Raw genomic sequence first — 25,294 nt, 5'->3', positions numbered from 1 at the left:
CTGCTGGGCTCCGGTGATCCTTCCGCCTCAGCCTTTCCAGTAGCCGGAATTACAGGCATGCGCTTCCACGCCCGGTTGATTTTTTTGATTTATTGTAGAGATGAGGTCTCACTGCCCAGGCGGGTCTCGAACCTGCAGGCTCAGGCAATCCACTCACCTCAGCCTCCCAAAGGCGCGGGATTACAGGCTGAGGCACCGAGCCCAGCTCGGAAATAGAATCTTGATAAATGTTTTCCATCCTATTAGTTACAAAGACAGTCACTTATATATATTAGTAGACTTTTATTTTAATAAATATAAAATTCCAAAAACAAAACCAAGATTGAAAAGCATGGGAAGGCATTTCAATTAGGACTCACTTATTAGTAGTATATAGAAAAAGTGTCCTACTCAGAGTTTCATGAAACAACACTGTCATCCGTTCTTATCATCCTCTAAATTTTTCAAGTTATAGGAGTTTCATTAACAGAAACCCTTCAGCTGGTCTAAGAAGCTACTCAAAACATTAAACTTCTTTCTTAACATCACTATGTTCTAAAGTCCTCAAACCGTATTAGTATGAACAGAATGCTAATTCAATAAATGTGCATTTATGGACATTTACATTTAATTGAATCACCTCGAATGCCATCCTATTAGGAGATCTAGCAGTGTCACACTTCCTGATGTCCCTATGTTGTAAGATGAAAATTTCAGTAGTATGAGGGTAAAGTGAAATATACAAGATGAAGGACATGAGGAAAGACGAGGATGGTATCCATAATACCCTGCCAATACCCAGTACTGCCCTGGAGGCTGACATGAGGGTGTCAGGATGGCTCTCTGGTATCCAATCTCCACTTTGCTTATTTCTACATTTTCCTCTCTAAAAAAATTCATACTAAGGCCAAATATTCAAGAGATGTACAATGGATTAATGGACTGAATGCCTGTATGATTTTACTTTGTGCATGAACATTTTTTTCTACTTCAAAGTGTGATTTGTTTTGCCATTTTCTCATAGGAGTCTCAACTTTCTTTTTTCTTTACAATGTATATAGATCAGTTTTGTATTTAGATCATTATGCACAGAACAATGTTGCTTCAGTTCTTTTGTGAAAATGTACTTATGTCTATTAGAAATTCCATAGAATGTTTTAAAACTCACATGTCTCACGCTTTGCAAGTAAAAACATAACATCAGGATTGTTTACTAAACCTCAATACTGAAGAGGCCTTGTGAAAGCATTCAGAAACTTACCTGCAATCGTGTATTAGAAGCAACAACCAGACCATTCCTCAGGATGGAATGCCAGTTTTCAATGTGTGAGCCACTAAAAAAATGGAAAGGAAAAGACAAAATCAGAAAAATCAATGATTTTTTTAAAAAGTGAGGTTACAACATAAGTCATGATGCCTGCTTTCTGAAGGTTCAAAGTTTCCAAGATATGTATCATATAGTTGACTATTCAACATTAATGGCCAACTGCTGGAAGGAATGTTTCTCCCCAACACATTTCTGGAAAACGGTGTGAAACACCCCCAATTAACATGAAGCCATACTCACTGAAATGCAAAGGTGCTTCCAAAGAGTTTTTTAGCAGCTCTAAAATTGGATTCTTTGGCTGGTGGACTGCTGAGAAGAAGGAACTGATGTGGAGTATGCATAAACTTCAATTGCTGCCATTTAAAATGATGACAAATGATAATATGTTAAACTTAACATACAATCAAGCTGAAGACAATTTCAAATTTTACTGGTGTAAGAATTATCCAGTTTCAAACTACAGTAATTTAGCATTAATCACATTAACAAGCTAACTTGTAATTTTTTTATTTTGTTATTTATTTATTTTTTTTAGAGATAGGATCTCCTGCCCAGGCTGGAGTACAGAGGCATGATCACAATCCACTGCAGCCTCAACCTCCTAAACTCAAGTGATCTCCTGTCTTAACTTTCCTAGTAGCTGGGACTACAAGCACATGCCACAAAGTCCAGCTAATTTCTTTATTTTTTGTGGTTTTTTTTGTAGAGACAAGGATCTTATTGCCTAGGCTAGTCTCAAACTCCTGGCCTCAAGCAATCCTCCCACCTCAGACTCCCAAAGTGCTAGGATTACAGGCATGAGCCACTATGCTTAGCCCATGAAGTATTTTTAAAACCCTGCATAAATAATAAGTTAAATGAAATTGCAGATATGATGGATAATTCTTTAGGCTAATGAGAAAGAAACAGGAGACAGATAATCCAAAGTCATTTCTATTTGGCTTTGGAATACAGTATGTAATCATGTTCAAGCAGATCTGCCTTCTTAATTATATTTCTTTTCAGGCTTTTATTATTGAATCCCTAAGTTTATACTGGTTGTTCTTCTGGGGAAAGATTCTGAAGTTTGCTAAGTAGAAAAGAAAAGTTAGTTCAAGATTTTAAAATTGCAAACATTATCATTAGCCTTTATTTGCATATATTTATCAAATTGAAAATTGCCTACATTCAAATATAGTTTCCCCTTTTGTCATGGAAAAAGTTTAAAGCAGAACCTTCTGGATTAAAAGCTTAACAAAATTTTCTAATTGTTTTCCTTTCACATCAGAATATAGTTATGCAGGACCATAATACATAAGAATCCCACATTTAGAGATTCATAGATGGGGAAAATGAGATTTTTAGATACTGCTCCTAGGTGACGATCAGAACTTAGGCTAGTGAGATAGAATATATACTCTAAGATATAGAATAGTGGAAATGCACCAACAGGAAACTGACAATGTTAAAAAGCACATTAACTTTCTTCTGGTAAGTCTCTAGATACTTATTTTTCTATGACTTTACTTGTGGAAGGACCACATGATCTCATATTGATGTTTTTTATCACCTTACAAGGACAGGATAACAGCCTAAATTTGAATTTGATATCCTGGAAAGATTTGGAGCTGGTACACAAATGGTAATTTCAAATTAAAGAATTTAATTTTCAACTTTCAATTTAAATTTCAATTTAATTTTCAACCTGGGTCTACTTCAGTTCTGAGAGAGGCTGCTTAAAAATCACAGTGGTCCATTCTCGCAACTAATATGTACTTCTTCTACTTCTGTATGAATATGTGAAAAGATAACTTACCCTGTTAACTGGCAGTTTCACAATGTGTGACCTATTACTTGAAATAACCCTGAAATTAAAATGATCCATCAGTCACAAATATAAGTCAAAAATATTTAAAGTTTTTCTTCTTAGTTGGCAAGTGATTGAAACTTATTTTTGCTAAGCCTTAAACTAAATTTGGTGATAATTTTATTTAATTATGTAATTTTGGTTTGCTTCCAAAACAACTTAAAGAGCTGTTTTGGAAGTCAACCAAAATGACATAGCAAAAAAGATCATATTTTATGGTAATCTGAGAAAACACACTGGGAAACAGTTCCTTAAAACCTAAGAAAATAAAGTTTTCAATAAGCATAACTTTAAATATCAGCAAAATAAACATTTCTGAATGTATTTTCACATAATGATAACCTATATAAAAACATGAGCAATTCATTCATGCATATGCTTCTTCTGCTCCTGTCTACATTGCCAAGATGAAGAATAAATTCTTTTTTTTTTTTTTTTTTTGAGTTGAAGTCTCCCTCTGTCATCTAGGCTGGAGTGCAGTGGCACACTCACAGCTGCCGCAGTGCTGATCTGCTGGACTCAGGTGATCCTTCAGCCTCAGTCTTCCAAGTAACTGGAACTACAGGCACATGCCACCACGCCTGGCTAATTTTTTGATTTATTGTAGAGATGAGGTCTCGCCAAGTTGCCCAGGCTGGTCTAGAATCCATAGGCTCAGGCAATCCTCTCACCTTGGCCTCCAAAGTGCTGGGACTATAGGCGTGAGCCACCATGAAAGGCCAAGAATAAGTTCTTACCAAGATTATTTTTCTTTAACTATTTGAAGATCTCTCTGAATTAATATATATAATAGTTTAAAATTCAACATATTTAGACACTGCAGTTGAAAAAAATAAACTCAGATAACTGAAAAAAGGAACTCTTTTATGCTTTTCAGTATATAAAATAATAAGTAGGTGAATTTTGGTTGACTTTCTTTAACAGGCTGGAGGAAACGATCAAAAATAATTAACAGACTGGTTTCAAGGAAAAAAAGAAAGTGATTATATATGTAAAATTTTTTTACCTTCGATTTAAACATGACCATGAGACAATTTTAAGGTTAAAATGAAAATCACGTTATTTTACTTAATGTGTCAGAATTTTAATAATAGATCATAAACAGATAAGCAGAAGAAAACTTCTATACCTAATTTTTTTCATAGTCTTACTAGACTAAATTAAACATATATTTTGTAAAATTTCTACTAAGTGAAAGCTAAAAAAAATTAATTTTTCCTCTGCCCAACTTTACATATTTTATAAACGTCTGGCTGTAGCATGGAATAAGTGTTCATTCAGACCAATTTCTTAGAATCCTTACACTTGTATAATTATATGACAAATCACTTGGTCTTTGAGTTTTCAAAATGATTTGAGAGAGACATGTTTATAGACCCTGACAAAAAGTATGCTGAGTAGATACTATTGTCTTCACTTTGCAAGTAAGAAACAAGAGGACAAATTATTTGAAGTAGAGAGAGAAAATTATTTGAAATGGACATTGCAGTAAGATGAGTTCTGAAGCCACCTATCCTCTTCCTAGTCTGGTCCTCCTAGAATCCAGATTGGGTTAATGCTACATTCCCTCACCAGGCTCACACTGAAACAGTGCATCTCTGCAGTGGCCAAGCAAAGGGTTAATCATATTTAAACTATCTTTTTTAAGGGAGCAAAAGTCACAAAATACATATTTTAAATTATAAAGATTTTCAATAATAGCAATTAAAACAGCAAGTTTTATCACTAAGTCTTTATTAAATGACCCAAAATGCCTTCACCATATATCTAGTTAATCACATCTTTTAAAACTATAGGCAAACTGCTGTCAAATCCATTGCACATCCCTGGTAGTGCGTATGACAGCATTTTCTTCCCTTGTGATGTACAAGTTTTAATTAAAGTGAGAGTCATTAAAAATTCTTGGGTTGTAAAATCACCAGGTCTCATAGGCTAGTAGAACTGTAGCATTGCAGAGCTTGTGAAATAGGCTTTTTTTTTTTCTTTCTTTCTTTCTTAACGCAAACAGTAGAAAAAGATGGCATTTTTATTAAGAGGAAAACTAAAATTTTATACCATTGCAGTAGGGGATGAGCAAGGGGGTCCTGTTTATCCATCTGCTTCTTGATTTCCAGATATGGTGCCTAAGAGAAAAGAGTGATAATACTCCTTGATTATTCTTAGAAATTCATTTTCCCCATTTTCAGTAATTCTCCACTTACCTACTTCTATAACTTGCCATTTCCACACAACTCCCCTAGCTTCTTTCGCTTACACTTCCCTTTAACTCCTTTACCTTTAAAAACCTCAGTCACCTTTGTCTTAGCTGAAGTTGAGCTAAGTTTATGCCGCAGTCTCTTTCCTACTGCAGTGCTCTGAATAAAATTTGTCTTACCACCTTTAACAAGTGTCCTGTAAAGCCTCTTGTAGACAATGACCATTTTTAATTTCTAACTGACATTAAAGCAAAACTTGTGATAGTTACTGTGCATTCAAATATCTGAGGGCACAGACTTAGGTGAAGATTTTTATATGAAAAAATTGGACAAAATTGAAAAAGAAGAACCCTTCTCTAAAAAGTATGCAATGGGATTCACCCAGACAATTAACCATTTCGCAGAACAAAGATCAATCCCTCGGTGACAATTTAGGGCTATCTAGAGAGCTATCTATTTTCTACATTCTAGAAAATAGGACAGTGTCATGTTATATTTATTCTGAAAAGTTTAAAGAATTTGACATCATAAAACTTGACACTATTCCTGTTCAGTACACACTGAAAGAGGGTGCAGTGTTATTATTTCTACCTCAGTAGTGAAGAGACTGAGGCACCAAGCAAGAAAGTAACTCATCCAAGGTCACAGGCCACATTCATTGACGAGCCAGTTACACAATTTGGCATCTCACTTCCTAGGCTGACGCTCAATCGTCTCCATTGCCTACTATTAAAATAGCTTACACATGACCTAGAATAAAGGAAGCAATTTTTGGCAGAGAGCTGATTCCAGAGTCAGAGTTTGTAGCTATTTTTAAATCCAAGAATAATCAGGATCTAGGATATAGTATAAATACCTTCTACCAGAGTCTTTTTCTTGACTAAAACTATTTATTTAACTTTGTGTAAGGTATTGCAATAAGCTATTTTTTTCTAAGTGGAATGCATTTTATTGTTTTCTTTCCCTATACAAATAACAAATGCTTGCTTGAAAAAAAATGCAGATAATACAGAAAGGTACAGGCAAAGAAAAACAACTGGAAGGGATGGTGGAGCAAATAATAGCACTTGCGAATTAAAGGATCTCTTGTTTACCATTTGTCTGAGACATCCTATTTGCTGAAATAATGTTTGACTCTGATGAATAAATAATAATCAAAAAAGTAAAGAATCAAAATTGGAAATGTACTTTTGGAGTACTGCCTGCAAATAGAGGAGTAGAGAAGATGCTAGGGGTGGAGAAGGCAGAAGTTAAGTGGGTCCTGGGACATGAGGATCCCCCTATTCCTTACCCAGAAAACTAAAGGACCTGAAGTAATACTCTAAGGCAGTGTAAGCCTCGAAACCACTATATGCAAGCTGTACACATAATGTGAGTTGTTGCCAATCTTAGATTATTACTTTCCACTTACAATGATGAATTTTAAATCTCTCTCCAAGCCTTCATCAGTAGAAAGGTCTCAATAATTCAACTGTGTGTGCAATTCCGAGGGTTAGGCTACAGCCCACGAATGTGTTAGATTTCCACAAAAAAAAACAACCTGATCCTTGCTCACCACACTTTTCCTCCAAAACCTTCCTAAGGACCCAAAGTATAAACTCATATTCTCAGAAAGGCTGGCATCTTCAAAAGTGGTTTTGAGATTCTGTGTCTTATCTAAAATATTTAAACAAAATTTTCATTTTAAAGAATATTTCTGGTTTTACTGTAACATTAAAATAATGTTTTTAAATTGCTACTACCAATTTAAATTTACCTTATAGAAAGACAGAACCAGATTTAACCTTTGTCTTAAAATATCTCAACATACCTACATATATTCAAGGCTCTTGCTGAGTTTGAAAGCAGAGTATTAAGATTATCCATGCACTTTCCCAAAATCATGCTAATATACTGACATAATTTATTTAAAACAACCTAATACAGCATTTTAAATTCTTTCTATTATGCCCTATACATTAGAAAAATCTACATTTCACTACATAGCTAGAAGTCTCAGACATTTTAAAAATATACTGTACAAAACCAGAAGGTGACATACTTACTTGTGTCATTTCTCTGATAGAAGTTATACTATCCAGTGCTTTCATTACTCGATCATAGTTCTTTTTCTATTTAATAGGGAAAAAAATTAAGCCAATATTTGCACATGAGCCTTTGCAAGTCTACATATCACTAGAGAAACATATTATTTCTATCTGAGGATTCCCCATCAGGATCAATTTGAAAACAATGACTATTTTGTGTATATAGAAGAGAAGATTATAATAAGATGGCTCAAGGACATAGAATTTATAAATTGAGTCAAAGGGAAGAAAAAAAGAAAACAATGTCAGTCATTAGATAAATACAAAAATCATATTCAGCCTACAGAGGAAAAATCTAGAAATACAAGAAATATATAGGGCTCCTGATTCAGGCTTTTACCACTATAATACTAAGCCATGTTGAACAGAGTAAGTTTAAAATCCTTCCAAAATACAAAAACCCACTTCAAATTCCACAATTGTTTTTCTTTTCTTTTAATTGGAATATTGTTGCTAAAACAATATAGCTGACAGTGTGCAAACGACAGCATACAATCACTTAGCAGATAATTCATTTTAAGCATAATGCAAATTTGTGCACTGTTGCCACTTATGAAGGAACGCTCTTCCAAAAAATTTTACATTGTTTCTATAAAATTATTTCAAAATAAATAGTAATAGAAACTAAGGCAATTTTGGCTCTTATACAATTTGAAAATTTTGTTATTTAAGAAGGATTCGGCCTAATCTTCATAAATATTTATAAAATTGTTTTCTTAAGAAATGCTGGTCCATTAACAATATGAATTAAACTTTCACTAACCTTCAGACACTTGAGGAGGGAGATGGGGAAGTAGATATAGAAGTAAAAGGAAACCTTGTCCCTCTACTCATAATTCTTAAAATTACAATGAGGTTACATAAGTCAGAATCCTCAAAAATATACAATGAAATTAAAATAATCATAGCTATGAAATGCTTGATGAGACAAAGATTTGGATAACAGGGGAAAGATGATGAGACTAAATCTCAATTATTGTTAAAGGAAACTTTGTGATTGGTGGGCTAAGATGACTACTTACCCTGGGATTGAAGGCCAACATCTGAGGATCATTAGGATCCACCACAGAAGGGTATGGTTCAAAAATGACCACTTTCCGAGGAGATTCCAACGCAGACCTACACATTGATACTAGCAGATCCACCACCTTGAAACACACACATAAGACAATTACTCTCCTGCAGCTGTAGTGATGTACCAAAACTGCTCTGAACCTCCTAAATCTGCAGTTCAGGACTTTAGACCAAATTTAGCTAAACTTGACTTCCAATTTAAATTAACAAATATGTGCTGCCTCTCAATACTCACATTCTAATAGCTCTTTGTCAAGAGTACTTATCATGTATTGCACTGCTCTAGGCCCTATGGTAAGATAAATAAGACAGGACCCTGTTTTGGTGAAGTTTACAGTCTAATGGAGAAGATATGTAATTTAAAAAAACAGTTAAAGAAATACATGCACTACAGAATTTTCAGTACTATTAAGAAGTCTAAAAATAAAGTAAGTATTAAAGTATAATGCAGAAGAGGGTGCTGAGTTAGGTGGCTAAGAGAGGTAGTGATATCTCCAAGCCTAAATGAAGTGAAGGAGGGAGACATGACACCCTGTGGGGAGAAACTGTTACAAGTGAAGAAAGCCACGCAAGCAGGGAAAGCCCGGCTTGCTCCAGGGACAGCAAATTGCCTCATATAATCTTGATTCTCCCTACTCTCCTGTCACAGACCATTCATGACCTTTAATTTGCTAAGCACAATAACTTTATTCTTATGAATCTTATGATCCCTTTGCACAGTCTACTAAGAGAGAGTACTACACCAGTTAAGAGCATGGCTCCCAGCTGGGCACAGTGGTTCAAGTCTGTAATCCCAGCACTTTGGGAGGCCAAGGCGAGAGAATTGCCTGAGCTCAGGGGTTCAAGACCAGCCTGGGTAACTAAGTGAGACCTCGTCTCTACAACAAATCAAAAAATAAGCCGAGCGTGGTAGCACACACCTGTAGTGCCAGCTACTTGGAAGGCTTAAGAGAAAGAATCACATGAGCCCAACAGATCGAGGCTGCGGTAGCATTGAGTGTGCCACTGCACTCCAGCCTGGGTGACAGAGTGAGCCTCTGATTTAGAAAAAAAAAGAGCATGGATCCCTTTCCCAGTCTCCAGAATTCCTGGCAACTTAATCAAGACAACTGACACCATCTATAGGGTGAAAACAAGTGACTTACTGGAAAGTAGCAGGCAAATACACACCTGCATATATATATGCACTATTTCTAGGCAGTTTTTAAATAGGCGTTCAAAAATGCACAGTACAGCCGGGCTCGGTGGCTCAGCCTGTAATCCTGCGCCTTTGGGAGACTGAGGTGAGTGGATTGCCTGAGCCCACGGGTTCGAGACCCACCTGGGCAGCGAGACCTCATCTCTACAATAAATAAAAAAATCAGCCAGGCATGGTAGCACACGCCTGTAGTTCTGGTACTTGGAAGGCTGAGACGGAAGGATCGCTGGAGCCCAGCAGGTCGAGGCTGCAGTGGCCAGGAGCGGCCACCATGCTCCAGTCTGGGCGACAGAGTGAGACTCCAACTCAAATAAATAAATAAATAAATAAATTAAATAAATAAATAAATGCACAGTAAGGCCAGGAGCAGTGGCTCACACCAATAATCCCAGCACTTAGGGAGCTGGAGGTGGAAGTGGGAGGACTGCCTGAGTCCAGGAATTCTAGATCAGCCTGGGCAACTCGTTGAGACCTTGTCTCTACAATAAACCCCAAAATTGGTGCCACATGCCTATAGTTCCAGCTACTTGGAAGGCTGACCTAGATGGCCTGAGCCCAGCAGGTAAAGGCTGCGGTAGCTATGATCATGAAACTGCGCTTCAGTCTGGGCAACAGAATGAGACTCTGGCTCAAAAATAAAATAATTGAAAAAATTGAAAAAATAAAAATGCACAGTAAGAGAGGACAATTTTTAATATGCTGCTTTAACAAGAGAAACATTGTGCCCTAATAACAGTAGGGCTCACTATATTGTGTGGGTATTCATAAAACACACCCACCCAATCACAGCATCCAGAATTTCCAGTGACCTAAAATAATTAGCAACACTCAAGTCACTGGACATAACATGCCCCAAGTGCATAGACATATACATCCACAGGACTCAGAAAACGTTAGAACTGAAGCAGCTAATATTTCCAACACACTATTTCATTTAGGTATGTGTGTGTTTATACACTCATATTCCTTCTATCCCAGAGAAATTTGCATCTTAACACAGATACAAATTGTTTTCAGCATTATTTATCTATTCTCCTAATGTAGCTGAAACCTCAACAACAGTTCTTGAGGAAGAAGAAACAGTAAGATAAATTCTTGAGGAAGAAGTAACAGTAGATAAAGCCTTTTTGGAAAACTTGGGGTGAGGGTATGGAACAGATTGATACACTCTCATAAAAAAAAACTTTTAAAAATTATGTCATAGTATGCGATTGACGCTTTTAAGAGTCCATGCATTTTGTTGACCAAAATTCTCACTAGTGGATTTAAGTAAATAATAATGTAAGAATGGATATGGGTATAGAGAATTTACTTAGTACAGTATTGCTGTTAATATATGTCCTAGCTTAACTCCAAAGAAAGAATATAACTATTGTGGCAAAATTACATGCCATGCACCAAAGTTTCAAACTCCTCACTCGCTTGGGGGGCACAGAGTTATGGCCTGGAAACAGTTGCTCGGGAAGAGACGCCTCTTTGGGCTCCACACGATCTTATGACCACCTGCTTTAACCAGTAGGCCATAAGTGCAACAGAGGCAACCTGATGAAGGTGTGCCTTCTCCACTTTATCTCTTCTCTCTACTGTATCATGTATTAAAGACAGCAGGGCCACATGATGGGAAGAGTGCAGGACCTTCAGTCATCACATGGAAAGTGGCCTACCAAACATTCTGACTGGACAGTGTGTGAATGCCAAATAAAATTCCATCATGCTAAGCCAGGGTGATTATGGTTTATTTGTTACAAAAGCTAGCATCAGAATTTCTAACAGAGAAAAGCTCACATAATACTATTTTGTGTACCTTAATTTTTCTAAATCTTTCATGAAGTAAAACGTCTATATTTTGTAATCCCGCGCCTTTGGGAGGCTGAGGTGAGTGGATTGCCTGAGCCCGCGGGTTCGAGACCTGCCTGGGCAGGTGAGACCTCGTCTCTACAATAAAATAAAAAAATCAGCCGGGCATGGTAGCGAATGCCTGTAATTCCGGCTACTTGGAAGGCTGAGGCGGAAGGATCGCCGGAGCGCAGCAGGTCGAGGCTGCGGTGGCCGGGAGCAGCCACTCCAGTCTGGGCGAAAGAGTGAGACTCCAACTCAAAACAACAACAACAACAACAACAACAAAAGATAACACACAACTATCCTTTTTTTTTTTTTTAGCCCAGATGATATATTTCCCCATCCCTAGCATTTTAAACTAAAGATTCTAAATAGTATTTTAGTATAAATGTTCAATAGTGTAGGGAAAAAGTTATACACATCTGTCTTCTTCAGCTGAATAATATAATTAGGAAGAAATCTGGAGGTTAACTAAGACTTAGGATAGAAATAAAATTAAATTCAAGCAATGGGAATTAGGCCTTTTGATAAGTGAAGATAAAATGTCCGTGAGTTTATAGAATCAGGTGGCCTCCAAAGGACATTACATTACAAACAATTCAACTGATAGGTCAACTCCCCACCCCATTTCAGGTAAGAAAGACATCAGAGCCCTTGCAAATGAAAAAAATTCATTCATGAATCATTTACTGACTGTAAGTCCACATGGGTTAGAAAGGAACCTACAGATATACAATGTAGTCTGAAAAAAAAGAAGCAGATTCAGAATTGCAATCCAATGATTACCCAATATTGCAATTGTGACTTTCAAAAAATCTTATTTGAGAACCCAATACATAAACAAATAACACAGAGTTGTTCCAGTTGAAGTAGTATTTGGGGACCCAGAACGGTAGCTGCTTGGACCACAGGACATCGTCGTCCCAGTTGAGTTTCCTGCAGTGGGCCTGAGGAATGTCCTTGTCGTCCCCAGAGCACCACTTAAAATACAGGGGTTAAATGATGCAATGAATCTACTAAAGTGGAGTTTCTATTTAGAAAGAGAAGTGATTTCCATGTAATCTTTAGAATTACAACCAGAATACTGGGGCACTTGTTTTAAAAAATAAAGTAGTGAGAAGAATGTTGTCTTTGGAATAGAATCACTAAATTATCTAATTTCTGAATACTGATCTCTAAAGTTAAATCACTAAGTTGAACGGATCAAACACTGGTGGTGTGTAAGTATCATTATATAATTTAAAATTCATTTCTAAGAACCATTATTTTTGGAGCTGCAATTATGATAAAGAAAAAAGCCACCTACTATTCTATCAACCTACCTTACTATTAGCATAATAATGTCAGTCTTCCTTCTAATTGATAATTTACTATTTCTAGACTTTATTTGAGGGAAAATGTATATCCAGTAGAATGCACAAATTTTAAGTGTACTACTTAAAGAATTTCAATACAGATAGATGTATCTTGTTATATACATGTATGCATAGTCATACATACATATACCTTGTAAGGTTTTAATTATTTTTATGTACCATAAATACCATGTATATTAAAGTACCTTTTTTCTTTTAACACTATTATTTCCAAGGGATGAGAAAAACTTTCATATTAAATCTTTTTAAAAAGAATAGACTCTCCATGATAAGATACATTTGAGCAACCCTGTAAGTACAAACAAGTTATTTTCTCAGTTTTAGGAATTATTAGAACCTTTAATATGCAAATTTGTGCATGTTGTGTATAGGGCAAAACAAGCTGTGTTTTTTTAAACTTATTTTAATAATGGAATAATTTTCTCCATATCACATTAAGACTTTATAATATTTTTCATTTATAATTCAAGTATACCAAAAATATTATCCTCAGTATTTCATCAGGTAGATATGTCATATTTTAGTTAATCAGTGAAATGACTAGGTTAAGGGACATGTAAACTCAAAAGGCCTACGCTGCCATCTATGTTAAAACTGTTGACCTTTCGTCTAGTATAATGTCTAATACACAGCAGGCATTCCATACCTGTGGAAAGAATGTCAATATTCTTTTGTATTATCATTTTTTCCACTCATCTTTGAGAATTTTATAGATGAGATTGGTAATTCCTTTTACACTTAACTTCCTGTTGAGTTTTAGTGAAGCTGAATATTTTCTCTTGTCTTTATCATGTGTCTATTTTTGTGAATTTGCATTGATTTCCTCTATTAATCTGTTATAGTCTTCATGCTTTTTCTTTCTCATTTTTGGGGGGCTTTTATATCATCACACTTGTGGCAAAAGAAGCTTTTTCCTACTTTACTCTAAATATTCACTATTTTTTCAAGTAAAAAACATAAAGTACATATAGTCTCATATCTGTTGATATTTCCCTTTACAATTTCTAAAAACCACATAAACATAAGCCTGATGCACCGCCTTAGATTGTACATATGCATGCTCAATTTTACTCTTCTAAGAAATATAATTTGTTAAAATAAACTATTCATTAAGCCACCTAGAAGATGTTTTTGCATACAGAGTAAGGTAAAGAGCTAAACTGATACCCCACCTCCACCCCTGGTATGGGTTATTTGTTCCAACCTCACTTACTAAATAATTCTTTAGTATGTGATACCTACTTTAACATGCATTAAATTTATTTATAACTTGATCCACTTTGGGGATAATCTGCCATCTTATTTTTTCCTAATATAGTATTTTGCTAAAATATTACAACATTGCATGTAATAAGCATTGTATATAAAATATTACAGCATTGCATATAATTTGTTTCTGTAGATGGTTGTTCTACCCTCTCTTAATTAACAAATTATTTTTTTAAATTTTTCTTGATTTTTTTCAGTAAATGAATTAGAAGTTTAGTCCGGTTCCCTAAATGAAAAAAAAAAGCATCTGAATGTGGGTGGAACTGCTTCTTCCTATCACATAAACACTGCTACTGTAAAATTAAATGCTCCTGTTTTATTATATGTTCTGTCTATTGTCTTTTATCTAAGTTTTAAAAATAAATGGTCTTCCGTTTTATGGTAGTATAGCTTTACAAATAAATTTTACATAAAGCATGTACAAGGGTTTCAATATCTCAAGTTTACCACGTAAGAAAGAATTATAATTATTTTTCAAACAGTAGAAAGTTGGCTTGATTTCTACCATTGGCAATTTCAAAGTGACAAAACACACATCAGATGAAGAGAAAAAAATTAGACTATATCTAAACTATATCAAATGCCAGTTTGCCTTTTAATAAGAAGCGATAAAAAATTTTCCCCAAAGAGTAGCGGAATGAAGGTAATGAGTGGACTGTAACAAATTTTTCAAAACAAAATAAGAAATAATTAGCATCATGCGACTACCTGGGCTCCAGTTGCTATTTCATCAGCAGCTTCATTCATTACTCCCAGGGTTTGAAAAGCAAATACACACAGCTCCCGTTCACACACAGTAGGCTACAAAAGAAAGGGAAACTAATTATAACACTTTTTCCAACTCTCAATTCCTAAATGAAATTAGACATTTCATATAATAAACAGAAAATGCAAAGTCTCAGAATTTTTTTAAAAATAGAAATCATACCACTTTATTTTAAAAAGAATTGATAAGTTTAGTCATTTACCAATATGTAGAATCACAGATATTATGAAAAATGACCCATATCAGTTAATTGTAGGTACTTTCACTCAGAATAGTTTAGCAATAGATGAAAATATCCCTAAACAGGAAAATCTCTCTCTCCTACTGACTACACATTTGTACATAAGATGTATTTTAAAAAGTAAATATCTAAGTTGGAGCTACAATAAAAAATGAGGTTAACTACCAAAGCTGTATAAAAGAAATATACAAAAGAGAATTCTGTTTCTTGTCTCGGAAATTTTGTTTGGCAGAAAAAAGCATAACTCTGTTTACTTGCTACCCAGCTCTTAAAAGATTGGTTTTGTTGCAAAGACTTCTGACTTCAATAATCTCCTGAAGTCAACAGCACTGAAATATATACTCTGCAATTACATTGGAAGAGCGCTCATCTTTCAAATCTAATATAGTGTCATTCTTTTGATTTATCTTATCTCCCAAGTTACATTGCATTAGGTGGTTGATGAAGCCTAACACGATGCAATCCACATTGCCTCTGCACAGCAGACAAAAGGCATTTGTTAGTGCTTACTGCTCCCATACTCACTTCTTTCAGAGGAAAATTTGGTCTAACTGAGTAACCAGTGGGGAAGTATGGTCCCATTCCGAATATTCTTTATGTGGCTTTATAGATAGAATACATGTCCAATCACAAAGATTTCTGATTGGCTTTACTCCAAAGAGAATTTTAGAAAAAAATGAATTGATAGATTTCCTTTGTCAAACTTAAAAGTACAGTTTGATTCCATTTTCAAAAATTTCAGAACCATGAGAGAAGTGGAAAAAGTTCTTCATCCAGACTGAAGCTATATACAAAGCTATAGTATTTGGATACACATAGAGCAAAATGTTCAGTTTCCACTACTTTTCCTTTTACTTAAGTGTTTAACTGATTTTTAATCTTTTCCCATTATTTTGTATCTGTGTGCATATGTTTCGCCCTCATCTATTCTCTTAGATATAAGATTGCATCTTCTGTTCACTTTCTAGAGCTTAGAGTCTGGTGTTACCTGAAATAAAAGTAATAACCAATTACTGCATATTTACTATATTGGGGTTTGAATAGAATGAAAATTGTGCACACAAAAAAAGAATCCAGGGAGAAGATAAACCTTGGATAACATAAAGGACTCCACAAATGTATTCACATATCAGCTACCCAAAGTTCACTAAAGAAGTAAAAACAGTGATACAAAAAGCACTTTGTTTTTAACAATACTCTTGTCAAATAATCATCATTTTACATGGCTAAAATCCATCAGTCACAAAGTTGAATAATACATTAAGGTTCATTTAGTGACATGAATTATGATTAGGTTTTATTTGAACCTTGAACAATCAATTTTACTTTGCAATCATCTAAATATGTATGTATTATGGACTTTGCAGCAACCTGAATGATTTTGGAGACTATCATACTCAGTGATCTATCACAGAAACAAAGAACTGAGTACCACATGTTCTCGTTCATAAGTGGACCCTGAACATTTATCATAATACTACAAGAAAGGGATTGGCAGTAGTGGGACTCGGCCAGGGGAGGGAGTGGGAGAGGCACATAACATCAATAAGGGAGTCTGATCCTATACCAGGCAAAGTGAGGTCTAATGGGAGGACCAAAACTTCACCTGTACCTAAACTACTTATGTACTCAATATTGAATTGTACTCTACAGCTTTAAAATAAAGCAAGAACAAACAAAAAAAGAAACATTGTTTGTATCCCTCCTCCTGAAAAAAAAGAAAGAAAAATGTAGAATATTTTAGCTTATGCCTTGCCTTGGACACATATGGGATTGTGTATTTAGAGAGTGTGTGATGTCTATATATTCAGAGACGGGGGGAGTGCATGTTGATCTTCTGTATGTGAACTGGAATTCTGAGAGTGCATTACAGAGAGTCAGTGGGAGTGTGTCAATAGATGGGAAAAGGAGATTGGATGCCTTGAGAAGATGAGAAAAATGGTACTGGGAGGTATCTTGGGCACCCAGGAGCTGTTGTGTGCTCCATGTTTTTAGGGAAATACTGTGTCATCTTCTTCAGTAAATCACACATCTTTCCTGGATAGAGAAATTTTATTCAATGTTCATAACAACAACAACATAATAATAGTAATATGTACACTAGGATGACTACAAACAATAACAAGAATGCTCATGCTCATAATGATCATTGCAATAATAATAATGATGCTTAAACACAAATGGAGATAAGAAAATAAAATATATATCTATGTAAGTGAAAATAAATATATATGTACACTGTATGTATTATATATATTTTTTAGCAATTTCACACAACCTATGCTCTAGTTCTTGTAACAAACAAGCAAAGTGTCCTTTCTCTCTTCCTTCCTTCCTCCCTCCAACCCTCCCATCCAAGACAGAGTCTCACCAGTAATGCTATTGTAGCTCACTGCAGGCTTGACCTCCTAAGCTCAAACAATCCTCCTACCTCAGCCTCACTAACACCTAGAACTACAGGTGTGCACCAACAAACCTCGCTAATTTCTTAAAAATATAGATAGGGTATCACTAGGTAGCCCAGGCAGGTCTTGAACTATAGGGTTCAAGCCATCCTCCTATCTTGGCCTCCCAAAGTACTGGGATTACAGGTGTGAGCCACCCTGCCCAGTCTGAGTGCCTTCTTTCTTGTGCTTTCATGCTTTTTCTGTGTTTGTTTCATCAGCCCCAGACCTGTTAATATTAAACCTTAAAGCTCCAAATCAATCACATGGGCTTGCCAAATGACCTTATTTTACATAATAAGCCAGCGTTTTTAATGATGAAGCTACAACTTGACTACTTTATCGACACTTATTTTTTTTCTTGCAAATGTATGGCTGAAAAGTAACCTTTCTTCCATACTCAAATAAGGTTGATTTCTAGAAATATCCTGTTACTACAACAGTTTTCAAAGAAAATAAAACAGAAATCAGGTACCCTAGAAAACTTGCTTATTGGGAAAAAAACATCTTATCATCAAATTGAAAAATTAGAATAGGTTCTTAGAAAAATAATGTTCTTTCCTTCTTTATAACACAGCAAATACAAAGATCATAATGTTGTGATTAATTTATATATCATCCTAAAACCACATTAAGTAAATGCTAGTGAATTTTTAAAATTTTAACAATTCTGTATCTTTTGCTCATTTTACTAGAAAGTTCAAGGAGTATTCAAGATGTAAATCAGGAGCCAGGCTCGGTGGCTCAGCCTGTAATCCCGTACCTTTGGGAGGCTGAGGTGAGTGGATTGCCTGAGCCCGCAGGTTCGAGATCCGCCTGGGCAGCGAGACCTCATCTCTACAATAAATCAAAAAAATCAGCCGGGCATGGTAGCACATGGCTGTAGTTCCGGCTACTCGGAAGGCTGAGGAGGAAGGATTGCCGGAGGCCGAGGAGGAAAGATTGCTGGAGCCCAGCAGGTCGAGGCTGCGGTGGCCGGGAGTGGTCACTGCACTCCAGTCTGGGCGACAGAGTGAGACACCAACTCAAAAAAATAAAATAAAATAAAATATGTAAATCAGTTTAATTTGGAGGAAAATATTTGTGTATTTTTATAGAGTCATAATCCTTTTTCCTTATTCATCCATATATTATTTGAGAAAAGTTCAAAATGTCAACACAAGCTGGTGAACTCAAAGAAAGTTCTCAAATCATATTAAGTGCTCACAGAAGGAACATCTTATTCAAGGAAGAGAGACTGAGTCACTCTTTCTTAATGAAACATAAGTAGTCATATTAAAGACAAGCCTTTTCCCACCATGAACCAATTCCTATCCATCCCCCCAAAACTGAAAATTCTACTCTACCTATGTTATTTACACAAAAAATGCTACCATCAATTCAAAACAGTTCATAGTCATTTAAGAGCTATTATCAATTAAAAGTAATGCCATGTCTTATTACATAGCTTAATACAAACTAGTATGTCTAAATATAACCAACTATGTATATTATTTAATTCATTTGAATTTACAATAAATCTATTATTTTAATTTATAAAGACCTATTCTTAATATCAATTATATTGCTTTGAAGCAATTAATCTCTATAATTTAGACTGAAAAAGCCACAGCATGCCCCTCTATCATTAACACATACATATTTGCTATAGAATATTCATCATGCCACTCAAAAGCAAGGAGAACTTTTATATATGTCCCTAAGATCAGATTTATTTTAGAAGTTTTTATCTAACATGAATACATTTCGCTTTATATGATTCAAAGCAATTTAAATGCAAGCAATAAAAACATGTTTCAAAACTGTTTTTAAGCCCTGAAGAATATTTTAAGACCTAACTGTATTTTAGAAAATTTATATTTTCAACGAATTTAAATATTTCTCTACTAAAAATCAGCATGATACAACTCTAAAGAATTTAGCTATGTATTTATATAGAGAGAGAAGCCTGGTGTAGGTGAGTGATTTGCAAACATTTTTGTTATGGTCTTTTTGTTCAAACAAAGCATTTCACATGAGCCCAACATATAAAACAGATAAAAGTAGAACTTACTCCAGTTGGAATACATGTGTAGTTCATTTTCCTATCTGTTAAACATGAATAAAAATATTATCTAGCCCCTAAGCTGATAAGAGAACCAAGTTAGATTAGGTTTGTAAAATCTCCTTGAAGTATACAGAGCTGCTTAAATATTACTAATATAAGGTAACCTGGAGAAGCTGTCTCTACTACTTGCTTTAACTCAATGAGTATACAAAAAAAGAAGCTTTCTTTGAAGCATATTATAAAGTAACATTTTTAATCATAGTTTATCAAAACTCTAATTTATTGCTGCAATTCTTCTTACTGAAAAGAAAACAGGCAGGAACATATAAATTTCTCCTTTAAAAATAGGTGTTGAAGAAATTAGAATAACTATATGAATATATTCTAGAACCACATTCCCTACAGTTAGAGTTTTACAGTCAATGCTCTGGGTTCTGTTTGTGCTCAAAAAATATACTCAAGGTGGGGAAGGTTTATTGCCCATTAAGAACCATAGAAATCCCACAGCGTATCAAGCAAATTCACAATAAGACAGGATTGGGACAAAGAGACCTGAACATACAGTAGTCTCTATTTGTCTCACACAATAAAGATGTTGGAACATTAAAATCGATTTCTATTCAGTGTGAATATTTAAAAACCATATTTTTGAGCCAAATGTCTTTGGCATAATTACTATTTTAGTTTAGCTTGCATTTCAGAACTTGAAATTTGAACTTACATGACTAGGATGTTTAGTTACAGTGTTACTAGGATGTGCTTTTTCATCCATTCTTCAAATATTAAAAGTCAGATCTAAATACAAGAAGACATATTGGTTTTACCCTTATAAGGTAAAATGGGACATACCCAGGTTTGCGCTCGTGTTCAGTTTCACGGGAATTCCTTAAACTATGACTCAGCAACTAAGAACCTTAGTTGCAAACATGTGTCTAAGGCTGGATACACAAAAATATAGATTCTCAGGTTTCTCAGTTGACTTTGCTTCAGTAGGACTGGACATTACCCTCTAGGGGCTGACAGACATATGCAAACATATCTGTGAACCAGGAGACTAGAATCTCACGCCTCATCCAACCACTCAGAGCAAGTAATCCAAGACATTTCACATGACAGGAGAAAAGAATGAGAACATAATTCTCATAGCATATGTTGATGTGGGAAATAAGAAAGGGTATTACCAGGACACGTGGCATGATTGCCAAGTATCAATGACAGAAGTCCAACTTTACAGGAACATTAATTATATAACTACATGGTTTTCTCCAACAGAGTCCAGCAGCTTTCATGTTGGGTAAAGAAGACAAACAATTGCACTAATACAAGATTGAGGTGTTTACAGTGAGTATGACAAAAACATAAGGGCTTTAGGAATTTAGAGACTGATAAAACTGCAGCATTTCTAGTAATAAATCCTTGTGTACTTGTTTACCAGAAACACCTGAAGAAGCAATATTTAACAAGCATCTCTAAAACAGTTGCTGCATTAACACTCTAGTTGGTTCCAAAATGGAAAGAACCACTCATTTGATTTGGGTTTGGATTTCTGCTTACAATACAAACCACACTTCTAAATTGAAAATACAGGTCTCTCTGAACACTTCGGATGGCAATATGAGTGTTATGCAGATTCAATGTGTTATGTGTCAGGACTCAAACCTGGAAATGACATTTATAAATGTTATAAACAATGGTGAAAACTGGAGCACTGAGGTGTTTGAGGTATTTCTAAATAAGTAGTTTAGGCCCTTGTATTTCAGAGAATGTGACATGCTGCCCTAGACCTCTGTGATAGATAATACAAAAGCAGTAACTAAAATTTAGGGCTATTGGGGAATAAAGGTTAAGGATGATGCATATAATTTAGAAAATAGTCAGGCTTGGAGAAAAGAGAAAGAGTAAGATCTAGCAAATGTGATAAAATGTTAGGCATAGAATTCTACAGAAATCTGAGTTTTATCTGACCTATTTAATCACCAACGGGTTTATAATTTATTCTCTTTATATCTCTAGGACTTATCACAGTTTGTAATGTGTCATATGGGCTGAAAAATGATCAATAAATCAGTTTATTAGATAATATTCCATAAAAATTATGTATTAAATTTTTATATATTACTCTAAACTTTATAACAAAACATATTACAATATAAATACAAGAGAGAAGTGATATAGAAAGGAATGATTGTACCAAATGTAGATAAAATATCTGTTTAAATGAGTGAAGAGGCAGTTCTATTTACCTCTCTTCTTTTGAACATGAGAAGTTTCTTTTCATTTCTTGATCTAATTTAATGAGTCACTTATCTTACTGTTTAAGAAGCCAAAGGAAGTTTTCTGATTTCCTAAGATATGAATCTGAATCACAGCAAAATTAAGTCATCTGATAACAAGCTATAATATATTTAGAACATATTTTCTCTCTTGCTTACAAAAGTACTCCCACTTCTAGAAAAAAGACAGCAAACTTCATTGATGCAAATATAAATAAGTCAAACAAAATCTGGAGTAAAGCATAAACAATACTGATAGCAACTAGGATATTTCTACCACTTACTACAGGAAGAAATTGCCAGCAATTAAACCACAAAGAGTGAACTTACAACAGTGTGTGTAGTACACTTCTAACAATGTGTGTAATACTCAAGCCCACAACTCAAGAGTGAGAATCTCTACCCTGGTGCCATCTGTCATGGTAAGAAATGTGTCTCTATAACTTACTAGCAGAATAACATTGAAAAAATTACTATTTTCCTCATCTGTAAATTGGGGATAATAACACCTACCTCAAATACCACAATCCTTTATTATGAGGATTGAATCTGACAATCTACCTAAAGCACTCTGAACACTTGGTCATACAAAAAAACACTCAAAAAGCATTTTCTATTGATAACATTATTATTATTTACTACAGTGGAAATGGCTTTGCTATGGAAGAAGCAATAGATCAAGATCAACAGATGGACAATGACAAAGTAAAAACATAGCCCCTAAGTGGGGTAGGTTGACATGACCAGAGGATTCTCTTCATTCTCATCAGAAGTACACATTTCCATGTATCAAAGTAGAAATAACAAAATTGAACAATTACTTAATAATTTGTGTTGATTTAGTTAATTTGAATTTCAGAATAATACTTTACCTCTGAAAGAAAAGTTGACTGGCAAAAAACACCATAGATTGCAAGAATAAACTCTCTTTTTCATATATGGCAAATGCTTCCCTTAAACAAAATAAAACAAATGATCATAAAACCAACTGATGATTATGGCCCCAAATTGGCTGTTATACATATTTTGTAAAAGTATGAATCTTGAAATATAAATGCTGGGCTGGGCTCGGTGGCTCAGCCTGTAATCCCGCGTTTTGGGAGGTCGGGGTGAGTAGATTGTCTAAGCCCGCGGGTTCGAGACCCACCTGGGCAACTTGGCAAGACCTCATCTCTACAATAAATCAAAAAATTAGCCGGGCGTGGTAGCGCACGCCTGTAGTTCCAGCTACTTGGAAGGCTGAGGCAGAAGTACTGCCGGAGCCCAGCAGGTCCAGTCTGGGCGACTGAGTGAGACTCCAACTCAGAAAAAAAAAAAAAAAAAAAAGAAGAAAAAAAAAGAAATATAAATGCCAGGTGTAGTGGCCTGTAATCCCAATACTTTTGGAGGTCAAGCAAGAGGACTGCCTAAGGCCAGGGTTTGAGACTAGCTTCGGCAATTTGTTGAGACCATGTCTCTACAATAAATCAAAAAATTATCACCCCCTCATCAACAATGGTACCTACAAAATGGACATTTGTATACCTAACCCTGAATTGAACCCCATATCTTTAAAAATTTTTTTTTTAAAAACCAATTTAGGTTTTCATAGCTAATAAAGCAAAAGAGTCAGGATTTCAATAATAACAACAACAACAAAAATGAGCTGGGAGTGGTGGCATGAGCCTGTGGCTCCAGCTACTTGGAAGGCTGAGGTAGAAGGATCACCTGAGCCTAGCAGGTCAAGGTTGTGGTAGCCATGAGCATGCCATTGCTCTCCAGCCTGAGTGACAGAGTAAGACTCCTACTCAAAAGAAAGAAAGAAAGAAATATTTTTAAAGTTCTAATAAAATTATCACTTTCAAGATTTTGTGTTTTATCTTTTCAAGCATATATTCCAAAGGACAAGACAACCTACTGTTAAAAAGTGTTACACAGAAATCTAGTATAGGGCCTTCTACTTACCAAACCTTCAAGAAGTGTTTATGCTGCAGATTTTGAAGTAACACAGAATGAGGATCAAAACCCAGCTTCTATTTATATTTACTGGGTGGTACTGAACAAATTGCTTAACCTTTCTATAAATCTTAATGTCCTTATTTACACCATGGGATCAAAAATACCTAAGCTTCAAGAGTTTGGTGAAAATCAAATAAAGCAGCAATATGCCAAATATTCACACACAGTGACTGGTACACAGCATCTAATAATCTCCTTAACCCTGTTAATCATAATAGATATCAGTTCAATTATTATCTTTATATTATTCCATATTTTGTTGTTTCTCAAATTCAAAACCTGGACCTTAACTATTATGTAGACATTGTATAATGTTCTTGCATGTTTAAATTTTGAAATGAGAAATGATGTCAGCAAAAATGGTTGAGTAAAGGACCCAAACTTCCACCCCCCCTATAAAAACCTTTTTTAAAACCTGGCAAAAAATGGTCTGAATCAACATTTTTGGAATTCTGAAAATGAACTAAAGGAACTTGCAGCTTACTCAGGAGCAGCTTACTCAGGTTAAATAGCCAGATATTAATAAGAACTACAAAATTTGTGACATTTAAATTTACTCTAAATCCATCTCCCATCCTCTCAGCTCAACAGTAGCCTTAAAAATAATAGCCCACATTCCTGAAATTGGAGAGAGCATAATGAAACCCATTCACAAAGGGCTGTTTTTATTGGATCTGTCTAATAGTTCTCTGGAAGACAAGTTCAAAACACTTCATTTCTGACTGACTTGGAACTCACCTAGTACGAAACCTAGTACTCAGAGTGGGGATAGAAAATATTTACAGAAAATATATTAGCCACTGCTGTATGAGACAACAGATAACAATTGAGGCAAATAGTAGACTAACCCAAAAGCCTAGAAAATAAGACGAGAATGAGACATTCTTAAGATCTATGAAAAGCTCATATATATTCCTGGGAATCCAGACAGCCATGTGATTTCACACGACTGTGTGCATGCTCAAGAAAGTCTTTGGAAGGCCTTAAATATCACCTCTGGATGACCTTAAGGCTGAGGTTTGTTGAAAAAGTATGGTTGAGATGTGAATTTCAGAGTTCACATTATTATACTCAAAATGTACAATTTTCAACAACAAAAAAATTATAGGGTATGAAAAAGAAGAAAGTAAGGCCCATACACAGGAAAAAAAAGGCAACCAATAGTAAAAGTCTTACAGAAGGCAAAGATGTTACACTTGATAAATAAAGACTTTAATGCAGCTATTTTTTAAATGTTCAAAGAGCTAAAGTAAACTATATCTAAATAACTCTAGGAAAGACAGTTTTTCAACAAATAGAGAGTATCAATAGATAGTATTTTTTAAAATGACCCAT

General features: G+C 35.1%; 1 protein-coding gene across 2 annotated transcripts in view; it reads right to left on the bottom strand.

Moving 5' to 3' along the window:
- Positions 1–25,294, bottom strand: part of PARP8 (poly(ADP-ribose) polymerase family member 8) — a 194,175-nt gene that overhangs the window by 16,365 nt on the left and 152,516 nt on the right. For both annotated transcript variants that reach the window (XM_008066783.2, XM_021716967.1), the window contains 7 exons: positions 14,899–14,991; positions 8,457–8,582; positions 7,393–7,458; positions 5,208–5,275; positions 3,102–3,150; positions 1,547–1,659; positions 1,241–1,313 (listed from right to left, as the gene is read on the bottom strand). In XM_008066783.2, the coding sequence (XP_008064974.1) occupies positions 1,241–1,313; positions 1,547–1,659; positions 3,102–3,150; positions 5,208–5,275; positions 7,393–7,458; positions 8,457–8,582; positions 14,899–14,991 (588 nt within the window). The remainder of the gene's footprint in view (positions 1–1,240; positions 1,314–1,546; positions 1,660–3,101; positions 3,151–5,207; positions 5,276–7,392; positions 7,459–8,456; positions 8,583–14,898; positions 14,992–25,294) is intronic.

Source organism: Carlito syrichta, unplaced genomic scaffold, assembly GCF_000164805.1.
Source record: "Carlito syrichta isolate Samal-C Ts95f unplaced genomic scaffold, Tarsius_syrichta-2.0.1 Scaffold309106, whole genome shotgun sequence".
Taxonomy (NCBI): Eukaryota; Metazoa; Chordata; class Mammalia; order Primates; family Tarsiidae; genus Carlito; species Carlito syrichta.
This window is presented reverse-complemented; position numbering and strand designations above follow the sequence as displayed.